General features: G+C 43.0%; 1 protein-coding gene across 11 annotated transcripts in view; it reads left to right on the top strand.

The window, feature by feature from the left end:
* Positions 1-17,515, top strand: part of OPCML (opioid binding protein/cell adhesion molecule like) — a 1,160,549-nt gene extending 1,143,034 nt beyond the window's left edge. For 5 of the 11 annotated variants that reach the window (XM_012449168.3, XM_012449171.3, XM_012449166.3 and 2 more), the window contains one exon: positions 733-17,515. In XM_012449168.3, coding sequence (XP_012304591.1) covers positions 733-833 — 101 coding nt within the window. In that variant the 3' untranslated portion in view covers positions 834-17,515. The remainder of the gene's footprint in view (positions 1-732) is intronic. The other 6 variants (XM_012449163.3, XM_012449170.3, XM_064375586.1 and 3 more) reach the window with 2 other exon arrangements.
* Positions 17,516-17,777: the final 262 nt, after the last annotated feature.

Here is a 17,777-nt window from a genome sequence, read left to right as displayed (position 1 = left end):
ATGACTTACTAGGGATACGGGAAAGGGCCAGAGAGAGAGAGAAGGTAGAAAAAAACATCAAGGGAGAGCTCCTCAGGTGGACTCTTCAGGGGCAGTCTGTTTTGGGGTTGTCGATCTGCCTCAAGGCCTTTAGGGAGGCAGCACTGACTGCTGGGACGAGCCTAATTCCAGCCTTTAAAACCCGTGGGGATGATTGTTCTTCCTTCTTCAGCTGCTGTAGGAAGCGCCTCCATGATACCTACGCTGCATGCACTGAGGATGACGAGTCTGTCACAACACTTGGACTTATGACTCCATCCCTGTCCCCTTCCTACCCCGCCACCTGCTCCTTGCCCCTCTGGCCCTGTGCCCCCTGACTCAGCATTGTCTGTCTGGACACTCTCCAAGTATAGCACACAATTAGAGGCACTGCTTAGAAAACAGCCAGCAGGTCTGCCTTTCCATGTGTTGCCCTAACCTTTGGGCCCATGGGCCTCAATGACTAGCCTCAGCTTCACATGTTTACTTTTTAAGCATAGTCTTTCAGAGCAGACTGCACTGGTCAAGGCATCCTAACAGTTTGCCCCTTTGAGTTCCTAAATGTTCCCAATGGGCATTTTCCATTGTCTAGGCTTGGAATGGTCAGTGGAAGGGTGGAAGGTGGGAAGCATGTCTGTGTATTTGCTTGTCAGAGAAGAACTCTGGTGTCCTTAGGTGCGTGCTAATGGGTCTGTCTCTCTCTCCCCTACACAGGGCCTGGAGCAGTCATTGATGGTGTAAACTCGGCCTCCAGAGCACTGGCTTGTCTCTGGCTATCAGGGACCCTCTTAGCCCACTTCTTCATCAAGTTTTGATAAGAAATCCTAGGTCCTCTGAGCAACGCCTGCTTCTCCATATCACAGACTTTAATCTACACTGCGGAGAGCAAACCAGCTTGGGCTTTTTTTTATTTGTTTCTTTCTGTTCTTCTTCTAGATTTGTTTTCTTTTTTTTTTTTTTTGTTTGTTTGTTTGCTTTTATTTCCAGCTTGAATGAATGGGATTGGGGGCGGGGTGGGCAGGGTTCTACCACGTGTAGGATAATCATTCATTGGTGTGTCCAAAAATGGGGTCTGCTCCTGCTACCTTGACCCTTCCCTTTCCTCTGCTTCTCTCCTCATCGTCATTCCCACCAACATCCTCTGCCACACACACCAAAACATAAATAAGTTTCATTTGGGCAAAAATCAAGCCTCACAATAAACACCCTGAAGACACAACTTGACTCATAACATAGTGCACAGCAAGAGCTACATCCAAGTGTCCTATTATCTGTGATTATTTTCCTAGTGACAATGTACCTATCTCCCCATCCATGCAAATTATTATCTAATTCCATTAGGGTTCACATCTTTTCTTTCTGGGACACTATCCTACTATATTCATATCTATAGACATCGATACAGATGATTGTGCCATCTTCTGTAGCCCCTCTGCCCTACTCATTTCTTCGGCCAGCTGCAGAGATATTAATTAAGTTTGGGGCTATGCATGCAACCAAACCCTAAAAATTTGCAAGTCAAGTGACCAAAAAAGGTGGAGGCATTTTGAAGATAGTACTTCTCTTTACAAAAGAGAAGTTCAACTCATAAAAGTGATCGATAGATGGCTGATTTATTTAGGTTTTCTCAAGCTATCTCTCAAGGTAATCATATAGTTACCCATCTACTCAAATGTCTGATTTATCTCACCATCCAATTATCTACCCACCTGTCTTCCTCTCTAGCAATCTATTTACTGTTTATCAATCTATCAATGTGATTGTCTAACACTTCTATTTCTCTCCCCACTACTCACTATGAATTCATCCCCATATTAATCTCTAATCATATCATATCTCTCCCACTGTATTCATTTATACACTATCAGCAGATATTGGCATCTTCAAAATTATCTATCAACTTCTCCTGTGAAAGCCAATGATCTCACAGGCTAACAACATAAGAAAGCAATACCCTGTGTTGTGGACTGTTTAAAATCTGGCATCCTATCCACTCAAGGGAGACACTAACAGATGGGCCAAAGTAGCAAGCTAATGATCAGTCACTCATTATTCCCAGAAGAGCCTGTGTTTTCTAAAACATCTTCTTGGGAAGCAGATCAGCCTAGAAAAGTCTTGATTAGCACTGTGGTTTTCGTTTTGCACTTGAAGGACAAAGGTGCCAGCCTTCATGCTTCTCTCAACCATTCGAGAAGGTGCGTGTCAAGAACCTATGGCTGGCTTTCCTTAACAGCAAGAACATGAGAGAAAAAACCACATCTGTCTCTGCAATGTGAAGTGAAGGGTCCACCGCCTGAGTGGGATGACTTCAGCTAGAGTCTCCTTTCTGCTCCAGTTCTGGTTTAATCTGTTTGAAAACTATCCAGTAAAAAACTGATGGAGGCCAATTATATGGCGGGTGTATTGACAACTCTGGTATTTGTTTCAGGAAGCTCTTCTAAGCTGAGGGCACTTGAGCAACTGACTTAATTTTCAAGCACTTGATTAACACAACACTGCAAACAGAAGGGGGAAAGTGTCAGTGACACAGTTTCCTCTGATGCAGGCTGCTTCTCCAGTGGCTTTGGGGAAGACTTCCACAGCTCTTCAGGTTCAAAGCAGATCCAGCATACAAACAAGAGCTGACCCACCTTTGCTGCCTTGTTTCCTGGGATGAGAAGGACTCATCCTGCAAGGGTGCCTGGGATTCAGAAGAAAGGCATTGCAGACCACACAGGTGTGCTTCAGGGACTGACCCACAGAGAGGATGAGAATGCAGCATCAATCACAGAGCTGCCCTGCCTCGGTTGAAAAACCTTTTCAGGCCCTCAGTCTAAAAAATAAAAAATATATATGAGCACCATAGAATTCTGTGCACTTAATGCTTAACTGGTCTTCTTCCTCCAGTATCAGTGCCCTCTGTTTTTGTCCATTACAGCACATGAGCGTGACTTCTGCCATGAGGAAACACACACAGATATAGCTATACATATATACATACACACAAACGTAGGCTGTCTTGGCACGCTTAATGCTAAGCACTGCCTTAAAAGTGGAGCTAGTGTGAGTGAAATTGTTACAATTTCCAGCTGTAAACAGACATCTGCATTTCCTAGTGAGCTGCTGGGAACCAGATTCAGGAATATAAGTGATGTGCCAGGAGCAGCCATTGATTCCCAGTTCCAGGGGACAATCATCAACAGGCACAAAACCAGAATTAAAGGTCGGGCATAGGTGTTTCAAATCTGTCACCACCTTCCGCATCTGAAGTTGAGTTGGTGTCAGACAGTGTATGAAAATTAAATGTGTCATCTGAGCATTCTACTCAGAATGAATTTGTTGCTTGGGAGTGAAATAAATGCGAAAGCTGTGAAGAGTGGACAGTCTTAGAGAACACTGCTTGAAATGGAGAAGCTGGACCCATTCCTCACTCCAAGACTTGTTCTACAGGAAAGAGCCCATGCCCCTTTGGCCAAGATCGTCAGAACCTTTCAACCCAACAAGGCTGGCTTCTGGGTCACTATGGAACCCTGCTGTTCCCCCTTCCACAGGATACTAAGACGCCCCTGGGGTGAGTACCCAGCCACGTTTCTGAGGTAGAAAAACACTCCAGTCGATCCTCATCTGTCTGGGGTAAAAGCTACAAAGTGAATACAACCCGAGGCAACTGGGGCACTCACTGGGAATGAAAATGACTTTTCTTCACAACAGACATAGTTCTGCTTCTGTGTTTTTGCGTTTCTTTGGTGGGGATGGCTCCATGGGACAGGGGCTGTCACCCATCATTTTGAAGCACATAGAACAACAAATGCTTACACAAGACAATATCCACACTTTTCCAGCTTCACTTACAGAGAGTACATGGAGAAGGCCTACAGGCTAGATTTGTTCAGGGTGCCAGTAATGGGCATGGGATGGGGGTAAGGCAGGACAAAATATACAACTCTGAGCAATGTATATCTCTTGCAGGTTTTCCACATGAAAAGGAAGCTAAATAAGGCTCGTTGGGAGATGAGGTGAAAGGAATGAGCAATGTAGGGACTCTGAAACCCTTCCCCTTCCCAAAACAGAGTTTATATGGACTTCCACCAAAGTAATGCCAATGAAAGTGCTCGTGTTAAGGCTCCGGACAAACTTGTTTTTCAGTGGTTTAATGTCAAGTGCCTGATACAGTCATCTGCAAGTCTAAACAAGCGTGTTTAGTTTTTCTTTCTTGCTTTAATTCGGGGAGGGGGGAGATGTAGGGAAGTGGTTGTGAAAACAGGAACAGGGTTCATGCAAAGTACTGCGCATGGCTGTTCTGCTGCAAGTGTGCTCCACCGAACAGAAAAAAAGGTAAGGTTTTGTGTCACAAAGAGGCTCAAGCCTCTTTCCTCTTACATCCACGCCTCCTACCAGATGATACATTTCACAGATTGGGCAGTTCATTCTCAAAACTTGGGTGAAAAGAATACTCTGGAACTCTAGCAACTTCACAACTGAGGCTGGGTTTCAGGACCTGATTCTGCGTCAGTTCAGTCAATTCGCCTTCAACAAAGAGAAGTCAGCAAGTTCTATTTATGCTGAGAGAACTATTCCATGAGAAAAGCAGAGAACCCCAAAATGGGCAGGCAACCCCAACAAGAACTTATCCCTGTCGTTGCACCAGGAGTGGCTGTACGTTGAATATTCAGGTGTTGGGTGGTTGTTGCCAGCCCATTGTAGAAGGAGGGGAGGAATGACTTAAGATGAGGTAAGATCTGGTGGTGGGGCATCTTTCCTCAATTTCATACTGACTTTGATTTTGAGAAAGAAAAACTGGCGCTACATTACCTAAAACCAGCCCGCAATGAAACGCACACACAAAAGCAAATTTTAATCCTTTTGGAATCAAGGGAAGCAGCATAAGGTTTTTCTTTCTGGCAAAATGCATTTATTTCCTTTTTCTCCAACAGGAAGTCCTCTGTTTTAATTTTGTGCAAGACCTTTTCTTGGAAACTCTCATACCCAATTGCCTCCCCTCCTATTATTCAGAGCTTTCCTGTCTTTTTACTTGAAGACAAATACGTTTGAGCACGTCAGTAAAACTTCACAGGTGTGTAAGTAGGAAGGCAACATTTTCAAAAAGAGACCATATGATGAGAACTGACGATCCCCAAATGCAAACAAATAAAAATGCCAGTCTCATTTCCCACATTTCCTACTTAAGAGAAGAGAAGTAAATGAAAGGAAGAAGAAATAGATTTGTAATTAAAGATGTGGCAAAAAAAGATAGAGCTGAGCCAGTTCAATTTAGCCTTCAGGTGCAGAATACTTAGAGTCCAAAGAAACGTGGAGTGGACTTAATTAGATGCAATTGTCTTTATCCTGAAAGCAGTCAGCTAAGTCTAATTTCCAGCATTTTGAAAGAGATCCCTTTTTGTTTCTTTCAGTGGTGCCCTTTTTAAGGCATAGAGTTGCTCCACACCACTGGGTGGAGAAAGAAAGATTGTGAACCCTCAACCATCCTTTTGAGGCTACATTCTACATTATTTGGCAGATTTATAAAGATATCAATAATAACAATGCTATGTAATACGAGCTGCCCTTGTGTTAGTTAAAGGGAGCATTTTTAATCATTCAGAAATTTTTGTGACATGTAAAGTGCAGTTGTGAGGAATGTGTGGGTGTACGAACATGTATCTGTCAAGTTCAGAGTCCTTTAGATTTAAAAAAAAAACTATGACTTATCAATGGTGCCGTTATAGCTGTGTCAGACAATGGGTGTGCCCATTCTCACAATTATCCTTCAAAAAAATCTGTGTTCAAATGCTTTAAAAATTTATCACATGATACAAGAGTATGACTTTGTCAGCCTTCTAGAGTTCTTTATTCTTTTCTTTTCTTTTTTATTTTTTCCTTAAAAAAATCAATGAAGACTTGATTTCTGTCAATAATTGTATTAAGGGTGAATATACTACCTGAATTTTGTGCATGTTACATTGTAGTTGTGACCTTTTCTAATTCAGGATGAATACGAGATGGTTGTGATTGTGCAGTGTATCAATAAAGTTCAAGAAATTTGTAACTTTTGGGGGGCTGTTTATTAGGACATCTTATTGGTATCCAGGAGGGGAAAAATATGAAGCGGGTTGTGCTTCTCCCATGTGTGTGTTTTTGGCTTTGGAGAGTAGATGCACTCAGAAAGCCTGGAGCTGCACCCCCCACCTCTCTTTCTCCCTCCTTCTCTCTCTTGCACACACTGTAGAAAGCAGTCTTAGCACTGTCTGTATTACATTTGTATATCAAATATCTATGCTGTTTACAAGCAATATAAAATGTCACTGTAGCCTCATAGTCTAAATTATTTATCGATGTAAACTAAAAGGAAAGCAGAAGAAAAGTGTCAGAAAAATAGAGGTGACCAGATAACGCCCAGTTTGGGGCTTTGAGTCCTTAGTAGTTCCTGATGCTTGATTTCTTGAAGTACACACCACTTTGACAAGGGTAAGTATGAGAAGACATGGGGTTGAGGATGTACATTGATACTTAAAAGTGTGTGCCATTATATTAAGGTTTATGCATCTTCAGTTTTACTTAGGTTAGGTTTCATTTAGCTGAGGGTTCTTGTAGAATAGTATGAGAAAGAACCCCAGAGGAGTGGCTCCTTTCCTCTGGTTGCCATTTCCAAAACACATTTCTCCTCCAATAAAACCCCAGCTCCTTTTTCTCCATCACACATCCATTGGCTTTTCTGGAGAAATGGATATTAATTTCTTTTTACAGCTTGTTAGTCATTTGTATATTAATTAACCCTTCCCAGTTCTGCCGTTAACTAGGTGTGGGAACTTAGACTGGTGTGTGACTTTCTTAGCCTTTGTTCTGTCATCTGTATCATTGGTGAATTTAATTACATCACTCAGTGTACACTGATTCAAAATTATTTGGCCACTATTTGGTTTATTTTGCAACTACTAGATTTCTTAAGACTACCCTCAAATAAAGCTTAGGGACAGTGACTGATTATGATTCGATAACTGAGTAGAAAGTGGATTGAAATTATTTCATTAATTTTAACAGCACGTGTAGCTTTTCTGGCAAAGTTCCTGAGCTAAAGTTATAGTCTTACATTCTTCTTGGCTTCCTTTGTAGACAAGGGCTAATCCTCTCATGACTCAGTCTCCCCTACAGGGAATGGAACACAAATAAGTTGATAGACTAGACACATGGTCTTTGTAAATTGCAATGGCAAGTAAACGCTAAGGACCAATCATTGGGAGTTTCCAATTCCCTCTGGTCACTGTAAAATTATGATTCATCAAGGAAATGAAATTCCAGTTCCCGTAGCCATCTCCATACCTTTAGTACTCCCTTCTTGTCATTTTTTTCCTTCCTTTTCATCAACCTCTTCCCATCTGCACCTGACTCTTTTTTGCTCCTGTTCATACCACAACATTTACCCATCCATCTGCTATCAGTCTCTCACTCCATCTAGTCACTCAGCTCCATCCATCATCCACGAACCAATTTATTCTCCCATCAGCTAACTACTCAACTATCCATTCGCATATTATTTTTCCATTTATCTAAACTTTATTCCGTTTCTATACTCATACACCTCCTTAATGTGAGACTGTTTCTCACTCATCTATTTATTAAGAGCATCTATCCTTTCCCAGCTGTCAGTCCATCCACCAGGCATGCTCCAGCTAGCCTTTAGCAGACACACTTGTTTACCAACCCACTTCAAGGTAATGAAAATCTTTGCTGTTATCTCTCTATTCCACAAGGGAAGCTTTATCTAGTGACTCGTAAGTGTGGCAGCTAAATGACTAAATGCATTTTTATCTTTGCCCTATGAAAATCCTACATATACAGAAGCACCTCTGGAGGTATATTAAGGGCACTCCTCTTCCTATCAAGGTGTATTAAGCAGGAAGAGGATGTGGAGTTGGGAGTGGAGTGGATGAACAGATGTAATGCTAGGAGTGTAGTCATGTGATGAACATAACAAATAACTGAAGAAACAGGGGGGATCTTAACTGGCAACAGACCTCCTTCTTTCCCCACAATTTGATTTGCTGTTGAATTAATCGTTCACTTTGAGAAAAATTCGGGGGGGGGGGTGCTAATTGATGCCAAACCCTATTATCAGTTTTGAAAACCAAACGTCAAGTTAGAAACGATGCTACCTTCTTTTAATATGTTCATCTGGTCACTGGGATATCTTTTTTTCTCTCCCTTATATTTCCCCACTTATTCATTTATTCATTATTCATGCATCACATTTAGTCAGGAACTCCCCTTAAGGAGTTCACATTTAAGATATAAAAACTGCTGTATAAGAAGAAAAATTACAGTTGAGTATGGCAAGTATTATGACAGAGATATGAGGAAATGACTGCAAAGTGCAGAGCAAATATTGTGAGATGATTAGGAGGCATTCTCGCTTTCCCCCATTTTTTTCCGCAGGGATAAAACTCTAGAATGTAAACAGCTAACAACAGCGAATATAAGCTGCAGACATGGTGCACATATATATGACTACAAAAATAATTGGGCTACGGGATCACGCACATTCAGTATTCAATAATTTATCAATGGAGTGAATAAAATTTGTTAAATGAATGAGTACCATGAAGGCAGTTTAAACTACAAGTGGCCAAAGGACTACACTGTGCAGTTGATGATAAGCTAACACAGACCTGCTGGAGAGGAGAAAGCAACACCTATAATGTCAAAGCTGGTTAGGAAGCTGGTTATAAAGTCTCAGTCCCACGCAGGATTACTGAGCATGTCACCTTTCACTGGATCTAACACCGTGAGCCTTGCTGATGAGGGAAAGAGAAGCTGTGCCTGGGGCCATGTGCTGCAGCAGAGGCATGGAGGGATAGGCAGAGGTTAAGTGTGGACTTGCCGAATAGTTCCTCAAGACTCGGATTCTCCAGAGAAGACTAAAACTCTGTGATTTAGGATGCAATACCTGGGTCATTTGCATGTCAGCATCCCACAGCGTCTGTTGTTTCAAGATAAGAGTAGTCTCAGTTTTACGTCTCCATGAATTCCTGTCTCCCATATGACATACTGCCTTGCCTTTACCGTGAGTTCTCAAACCAACTGGCTTGTTTAAGGAAACTTATTTTTAAATTCTGACCTTACAAATTACCCGTTACGTTGTCTTAGGCGAACTTCTTATCCATTAATGAACTTCAGTCTCAGCTTTAATGAAACAATGGTAATAATGCCCACCTCAAAAAAATAGCTGTGAGAATTATTCCACTATTAGATACAAATGAGAAAGGCTGTCGAGCAGAGTCCCAGGTAATAGCAGTTACTTGCAAAGCAAGCATTCATTTTTTTTTTCTCCTGTTTATCTCTCAACCTTCATCAATATCCTCACTTTCCTGTGTTTTTGAAGATATAGTTCAACTGTGCTTACTTCTTTGAAAAAATCAAAAATTATAATTCATATGTAATTTCTTTCTTGAAGTTCAAAAAGGAGAAACACATTTCTGAGTCTTGGATTACTCAGGAACACAAGGTTAGAAAGTGGCATCAATAAGGTTTTTGGTAGAATTCCAAAGGAGTGTTGAAGCAATAGAATAGAACTAGAATTTTAATCTAGGAACCATATATCAGATAGCCAATATATGACAGGTGCTGAGGATTCAAATTGAGAGACGGAGTGTCTGTCTTCCAAAAAGTCCCAGCCCAGATTCCAAAGCGCAGCACCGGGTAGTTTTTAATCAAGGGCTTGAGGATTCCAGTAGGTGGCACTTAACCCAGACAGGAGGGCTGAGGGCACACTTCCAAAAGACAAGAGGTCTCAGCTGAGCTTTAAGGGAGCAGAAGGACCTAGCCGGGGAAAGGGAGGCGGAGAGGAGCAAGTGACTTTGGACAGAGGAACATCAAACAGCACACAGAGGCACGAGGGAAGCACAGCATGGTCAGGAAACTGCAAGCGTAGATTACCGCAAGAGGGTGCAGGCAGACGTGCATGGCAGGAGACGAGGTCCAGATCCTAAACATCTCTATGGGGAATGCTAATATATTAAGACTTGTCCTAAAAAAATAAGGCAGACATTGAAGGATTTAATAAAAAGAGCAGCTAAACTGGTCTTGCAATTTAGAAAGATCAGCCAGGCAGCAGCAGGGACTAACTGGGCATTGGTCACACTGGCAAGGGGAAAACATGTTAGGAGTCATTGAAATAATTCAGATGAGAAATGATAAGAAGGAATACCAGGCAACTTGGGATGATTTTCAGGAGTAGCTTTAATGGGAGGGCCTGGGTGTATGGGGTGATGGAGGATGTAGAATATGGAGAATATACAAGGTTTCCATTTCAGCCAACTGGATGGAAGATGATGTCATTCTATGATTCCCAAAACTTACGAGAATGGTGAGGTTCCATCCAGTTTTTGACATGTCCAGTTTTAAGTATCTGTAGAATCTCCAGGTGGAGATGTTTAAGCACCATCAGCATTTTCCTAAGTCATCTAATTATATCCACTGCCATGCACAAGGGATGTCTGATTTCCTTTCTCTGCCTCCCATTTTAATTCCAGTGGAACTCTAGCTCCTTGGATCATCCATCTGCAATTCATTTATCATCCTCCATTTCCTCTGTATCTTGATTTTATCTTAAAAAGGTACTGTTTTTTTACTGCTTGTTGTGATAGAAGATTAGAAAGCGGTTCTCTGATTAGGCAGTAAAGAAGTAACAGATGCTTTAAATGGAGAAGGGGGGGAACTGGCACAGCTGTCCCACTGCCTAGATGAAATTTGTCGCTTCCCAGGCCTCACACAAAGGGCCAAGCCATCATTCACTGGGTTCTGTGGGAAGGGCTGACCACTGAGAGTGCGTGAATGAAGGTAGATTTTTTTTTCCCAATTTGCCTGTAATATTATGATGATGCAAGTCCTTTTCGTATTTTCATCACATAGTTTGATGCTCACTTGCTTGCTAACAAATTCCAGAAAGGTTTTTAAGCTTTCAAACCTCGTCAGAGAGCCTACCTCTGATTAAGAGTGATGCATTTCATTTGAATGACTTAAGAATAGAGATATACATCAAGCTTGTTCATTTTTTTTTTCAACGATCCCAGAGAGACTGTCCTAAAACTAGAGGAGGCCGAATCTCAGCAGGATGCCACGGTGTCTGACTGCATCCAGGTGGCCCTGTCAGCTCACATCCAGTACAGAGTCATGTGAATCTGGGTCTATCTGTGTGTGTTGCTCAGGAGGCAAGACAGCAGGGTCTTTCTGGTCAGGGAGAACCGAGTTGAAATCCTGATTCTGCCATGTACAGGTTGTGTTCCTATGAGCTTATGAAATAATCTCTTACAGTTTCAGCCTACTCATCTACTTCAGCCAAGTAGAGCTGAGAATGAACTGCCCCATGACATTGCTGTGAGGTGTATAAGAGAAGGAGTCATAGGAAAATCCCTGCATAGCTTCTTGCCTGTAGATGCTTGGCATGCAGTGGTAGACAGTCAGTTAACTTCTTTCCTCACCCTCTTAGCACTCTTCTGTCTCTTCCCAGCCACCCCACACCTACCACTTACCATTGTCTAGAAGGCATTATGTAAGGGCTGCTTTCAATTAAGTATCACATTCTCAGATGTATGATTGCGATTCCATTAAATAAAACATGCAGGGTGCCTAGCAAGGTGCCCATCTTCTAAATGCTTAATTATATCCAATTCCCTTTTTCTGAAGACATTTGAGTACAAGTGAACCAGCTACAAATGCAGAGGACGCCTGTAAGTTCTCTACTGACCAGACCCTTTCCCAGAAAGCACCTGTATACCTGAGAACACAGGCAGGCTGGCTCTGCCCATGAAGCCTGTCTCTTTTGCTCTTGATCTTGTTTCCTGTGTGGTGGATTTGCAAGGACGGTTGCTCTGGTTACAAGACCAAACCACTTCAGTTTCTGTCTCTTTCTCACTAAAGGTCTCGGGGGAATCAGCTTATTAGAGAAATAGTCACTGCCTAGTTGAGTCAGCTAGACCGTACAAGGATGCACTGGAGGTCCTCAGATACAAAGCTGCCAATTCTCCTCTTGAGACATGCAGAGGTTCAGTTTCAGTGCCGTGGCAGCGGGGACAGCCCCATTCGTAATTTCTCTCTGTTTCCTATTTCCCACCTTGTGTGATAGTGGCCCCAGTGCTGAACCAGTCTGCTTGCTGGGATGTTTCCACTTTGATGTAAATTTCTTGTTGAGTTCCTCTCAAAACTTCCCATTGTCCCTGCCTCACTCTTTCCTGTTCTCTCCTCTGTTCCGTGGGCAGCTCCAGCACTTTTCAACCTACCCCATTCCTCCTCTTAATTATTTCTTACCTTAAGAAAGTTGAAGCTGCTAAGGAAAAGAGTGAGACAAGAAGCGAAAGGCGCCATGCAGGCGAAGAATCCTGTCTTGTGAAGCTGTTTTGTTGAAGTGCACGGGGAGTCTGCAGGTGAATCTTCTTTCTCTGCAGACCTGCTCCTGTTCCTGTACAGCAACTTTAGGACAATAGTGATGCCTGCGCAGGGAGCAGAGGCCAGTGAGGGAGCTGAGCAAGGATGGAAAGCTGTTAACATAGGTGTATTTACGGAAATCATGTGACGAGTTCAGACTTTCAAGTGTCCTAACTCATATACTATTCAAAGCAACCTTGGGAACAATGTGTTATTCCCACTGAAGCTCCGAGGCCGACTGTGGAAGACTAGCAAGGCTGGGGTTCCAAGGCAAGCCCATCCAATTTCCAACTGCACACCCTTTCCAGTTACACACCAGGTTGTCTCTGTGCTTCAGGGTTCACCCCGTGTTCCAAAACACACTGGGATATCTTTACTGAACACAAGAGAAAGTCACTTCAGGCTCTTGCATGACTGCCTTATTTGTGAGCTTCCAGAAAGTTCACAAAGTGAGGAGGGTGTCTGTCTCTTGGAGGAAAAGAGAGTTTCCATCTCTTGGAAGAAAGGAGGGCAGGGGTTCCTATATCTTGAAAGAAAACAACATCAACTTTCTAGGCAACCTCCTGGCTGGACTCAAAGGCCAGGTGCAGGAAATGGCTGTGCTGTTCAGCACTGACCCTGTCCAGCACTGACCCTGTTCAGCACTGACCCTGTCCACCTTCCCACTGGGGAATGAGCCACTGGGAGCACAGGCTCACCTGAGACTGACGCTAACCCATGGACGGGTCTCAGAGCCTCAGGGAAGCAACAGACAGAAAAGAATCTTACAATCCTAAAAAGAACTGAAGAGATAAAAGACTTAATTTTAGAATCAAAGTTCACAAAGGAGTATCATATGAGTAAGAAGAAATCTTTGCTTTTTTTTTTTCAGTTGTGACAAAACAACAGAGGCTGACAAAAATCACAGCCTGGGAAGAGAGATGATGGCCTGTAAAATATTGACTCAATTCAGTTAAATATGACTCCATTTATATGGATTATAAACATAAACATATATGTCTACTTAAAAATATCTACCCACCCATCTCTTTCTCTCTCTACCTCTCCATCTGTCTCATTTTTCTTGTCACCCTCCATGACAATGAGCACAATAGCAGGAAGTAGTTTGTACGTTTGCTGTTTTCTCAATATCTACAACAGTGCCTGGCACAGGGTGGGCCTCGGTATCCGCTGAATGAATGAATCCACGGCTTTCAAACTGAGGAACAACATAATCAAAATGGTTCTTTGAGCTGAAGCCTCATAGAGATGTACTGGATAGAGTGACGGGAAAGTCAGATCCAGTAGGCAGGGAAGGGGGAGCGGGCAAGCTCCAGGTGGTCCGTGTTTGTGGTTATGAGCATCTGATGGAGGAGGTGACCAAAGTGACCAAAGCTGGGAGGGATCATACAGATATGAAAGATATTGAGAAGGGAGGATCAATGATATTTGTCTATTTATTCTGTCTGAGAGGAATTGGCCTGAGCAGAACAAGCAATTTCTTTTAATAATGCTTTGTTTGTTTCCTCTGGAATGGTGATACTAATCCTGTATTTTCATAACTAGTTGAGTTTGTAAGAACCTTGGGTTTTACTACAGCTATTTTTCAGGCAAAGCACCTGTGACACAGAGCCCAATGCCTTGCCCTAGTCTGACACCTGGTTAGAGGCAGGTGAGAGTCACTGTCCAGGTTCCCTGGCTGCTCATCTGTTCCTCGTAACCTTTCCTCTCCTGAGCAGCCTCTGTTTCCAAGCAAGAACCTCTGTCCTAGCACCCTCCCTCCTGCTCTTGTGTAGGCAAGTTTCCACTCCATCAGTGTACATTTCCTCTTCCCCAGCAAGCCCTGTGACCCCAAGAGGGAAACCTGACGTAGTTCCCACCAGCTTGTACTGCACCCTTGTACCCCATCTAAGAAAGACTGCACAGGGTCAAGCGCAGTGGCTCACACCTGTAATCCTACCACTTTGGGAGGCCGAGGCAGGTGGATCATTTGAGGTCAAGAGTTCAAGACTAATCTGGCCAACATGGTGAAACCCCGTCTTTACTAAAAATACAAAAATTAGCCGAGCGTAGTGCACACCTGTAGTCCCAGCTACTTGGGAGGCTGAGGCTGGAGTATCACTTGAACTCCCAGTCCACTGCATCTAAGCCACATCCTGGTTGAGTTAGCACTCCATTTTATGCACATTTTATGTACTCCATCCTTTACCAGGCTGAGTGTTATGCCAGCACCACACTCAGCCTGGTAAAGAATGGAATGCATAAAATGTGGTCCCTGCCTCTGGGAGTATAGGCTAGAATTGGGAGGACAACACATACACGTGCATGCACACACAAATTTGCATGACTAAAACCTGAATGGTGAGTAGGCTTTAGAGGTCAAACCCCACTGGTAGAAATTTTAGGGGGTGATTACATTGCAAAGACTACTTGAAATGCTCAAACGCCCTCCTTTGCCTAAACACACACTTCCTCACCCAGTGGAGCTCAGGGAAGGCTACCTGGGGGAGGAAAGCTGAGAAAGATGGCAAATTCCCCTCCCTCCCCTACCCAGCCAGACCAGTTGTTCCCAGGATCCATTGTTCTCCCTCCATAAACAATAAACAGCACTCAGAGGGGAGGGAGGTCCAAACACCGGGGTGGGTGGGCGCCCAGCTGCCGTCCTCTGTGCCACATCAGTAAACAGCACCACGGCAATCAATTGGGCTTTTTTGATGAAGACAAAACCATTAGAAGAGGTAATAAAGGCCCTTCTTGTACAGTTAATAGAGAGCCTCCTGGATGGAACAAGACCAGCTGTTGCTGCTGAAAATTTACTTCTGTTTTCAAGTTCAAATAGAGACTAAAACATTATCTTCGCGGGAATTGATTTTACGTCTTCCAAACACATATGCCACCTTAATTGTGATTTGTGTGATAGTTCAGCTGCTGAAAGCTTTCGTTTATCTCTACCTGGTTAAACAACTTTAAATAATAACAAGTCAATATATCTGTCTATTGACCAGGGTTCTTCTCATCCCCAGAGCTCACTGTTGAAGAAGAAGAAGGTACTTAACCCTTTGTTTCCCTAGCTCTGCCCCACATCCCATTTTTCAAATGCTCAATTTTAATGGGGAGATATAATTGTTTACAAAATGGAATGAAGCCAGGTGGTGTGGCTTACACTTGTAATCCCAGCACTTTGGGAGACCAAGGCGGGAGGATTGCTTGGGGCCAGGAATTCAAGACCAGCCTAGGCAACATAGTGAGATCCCATCTCTACAAAAAATTAAAAACGAACACCCCTGTGTTCCTGACTACTCTGGAGACTGAGGCAGGAGGATCACTTGAGCCCAGGAGTTAAAAGCTGCAGTGAGCTAGGACGATGCCACTGCACTCCATCATGAGATCCTCTCTCAAAAAAAAGAAAAAAAAAAAGAAGAAGAAGAAGAAGAAGAAGAAGGGGGCATAGGGACATAGAGGACCTTCTGTGATGTGCTTCCTCGTAGTGGGTTTGGGCTTTTTTAGCCTCAGTGCATTCCTTAAAAGATTTATTTAAAAGTGATTTTTGTCAAATTCCTTTGCTAAGCTAAACTAAAACTAAAATGGAAACTAAATTTCATTATTCATTTTACTTACAGAAACTGTTGTTGGACTGAGATTGAGAAATAAATATTAATGATGGCAGCTTGTTTTAGAAGACCTAAATAAAACAAAACAAATCATGGGCTTTCAACAGTGTTTCTTATACGGTGTGCCTCTTCTCATAGAAAGGCTTGATGTTCTATGAAGTGAGGTGGGGAGTAGAGGGAAAGGAGGCTTATTTTATTAGTATGAACTTAAACCTAGAATACTTCAAATAGTGAAATTTTGGTGGTAATGGTGTGATGGGGTAAAGTTTAGGTTTTTTAGTTTCTGTTTTTGCTGAACTCATCATGGATCAGCCAATAGGAAGCCAAGAATGAAGGAGATTGGGAATGCAAGAGCTCTTGTAGCCAGTGCCCCGCCCTGCGGACTTGCCAGGGAAGCAGAATAGAGCCAGGTGGAAGTGGTGTCCTACTGGGCAGGGTTCGGCCGTCTCTCCCTTGACCAGTGGAGTCTGCTCCTTGGAGTCAAGGGTCTGTCATGCAGCCAAGGATTGGGATCCATCTATTCTCAGGATGTCCTCACCTTCTGATGGCAAGGAGATGCTACCACCTACAGCCCAGCTCTCCACGTGACCACCTCCCATGAGAGCTCCTGCCCGCAGCATCATCTTGGCTTCTGAACCACAAGCACACAGGGAGGGGTACGGATGGGGACGCTCCCACCTGCATCTGGTCTGCTGGGGAAAATCTAGCTGGTGTCAGCACAGTCCAAGGCATGCAGTTTGTGCTTCTGGGAGGAAGAAAGGGAAATACAAACAGTGCACACCATTCTCTATTAACTGCCCTGGGAATGGAGAGGCAAAGTAGGCTATATACCACAGCAGGTATATACAGTTCGGGATCCAGCATTTGTTAGGAGTGTTTTCAGGCTATGTACAGCAGATAGACAGTTCAGGATCCATTCATTTGTTAGGAGTGTTTTCAAGTTTTCACAAAGAACTTGAAAGCTTGGTTTCCCAGTAACTACCATTCCAATTCAGGCCTCCATTTAAAATGCACAGTCCCCATGTTCTCACCTTCCTTTCTACCACTTCTCCCAGTAAGCTCTATAGATGCAGAGAAAATAATACTGTTAATAATAGTAGTACTTATAACTGACAGATTGCTTATAAACAATGAGCTGTCAAGGTGGGAGGCAATCATTAATGGCTAATTAGGAAACGCTTCTCAGGTTTGCGTGTTCACCTGACAAAGTACATTTCTTGAGTCATTTGAGTTTGTGCTCCCTGTGTTTTTCTTCGGGTCATGAACTGTGCATCAATTTCCTTTGTATTCCCAACAATGAATGAATGAGTGAACAGATGAATGAATGAATCCATTTGTTGTTTCTTTTATTCCATAGGCTGCTTCATTGGGTATGCAAACTTCCTCTTTTAATGTTGACATTGAAATGCCATCTGTACCAAGGCTTTCTAGATGCCATTATGAAAGTGACTCCCTGCTGTCCCCGTTTTATGGTGCCCTGTATCTATTAAACTTATGTCTATAAATACCTACTATGGTCCATGTGAGTATTTGCATAGATAACACCATAACATTTAAAGCTGCCTATTTCCACATTCACAGTCCCCATCAAATCAGCTCTTGTCTTATGCTTTTTTATCTGTAACATTGCTCTCCAATTCTTGTCTAATACATAATTTTACAGAGATGTAAGCATAGGAAAGATATAATTCTATACTGCAGTCTTTACAATGCAAGTAAGTATCTCCTCCAGCTTATCAGTTCAGAGGGGGATGGGGGAGTATTTCACTTGAC

This window comes from Aotus nancymaae, unplaced genomic scaffold (assembly GCF_030222135.1).
Source record: "Aotus nancymaae isolate 86718 unplaced genomic scaffold, 86718_ANA_hifiasm-v0.15.2.pri h1tg000012l, whole genome shotgun sequence".
NCBI lineage: Eukaryota > Metazoa > Chordata > Mammalia > Primates > Aotidae > Aotus > Aotus nancymaae.
This window is presented reverse-complemented; position numbering and strand designations above follow the sequence as displayed.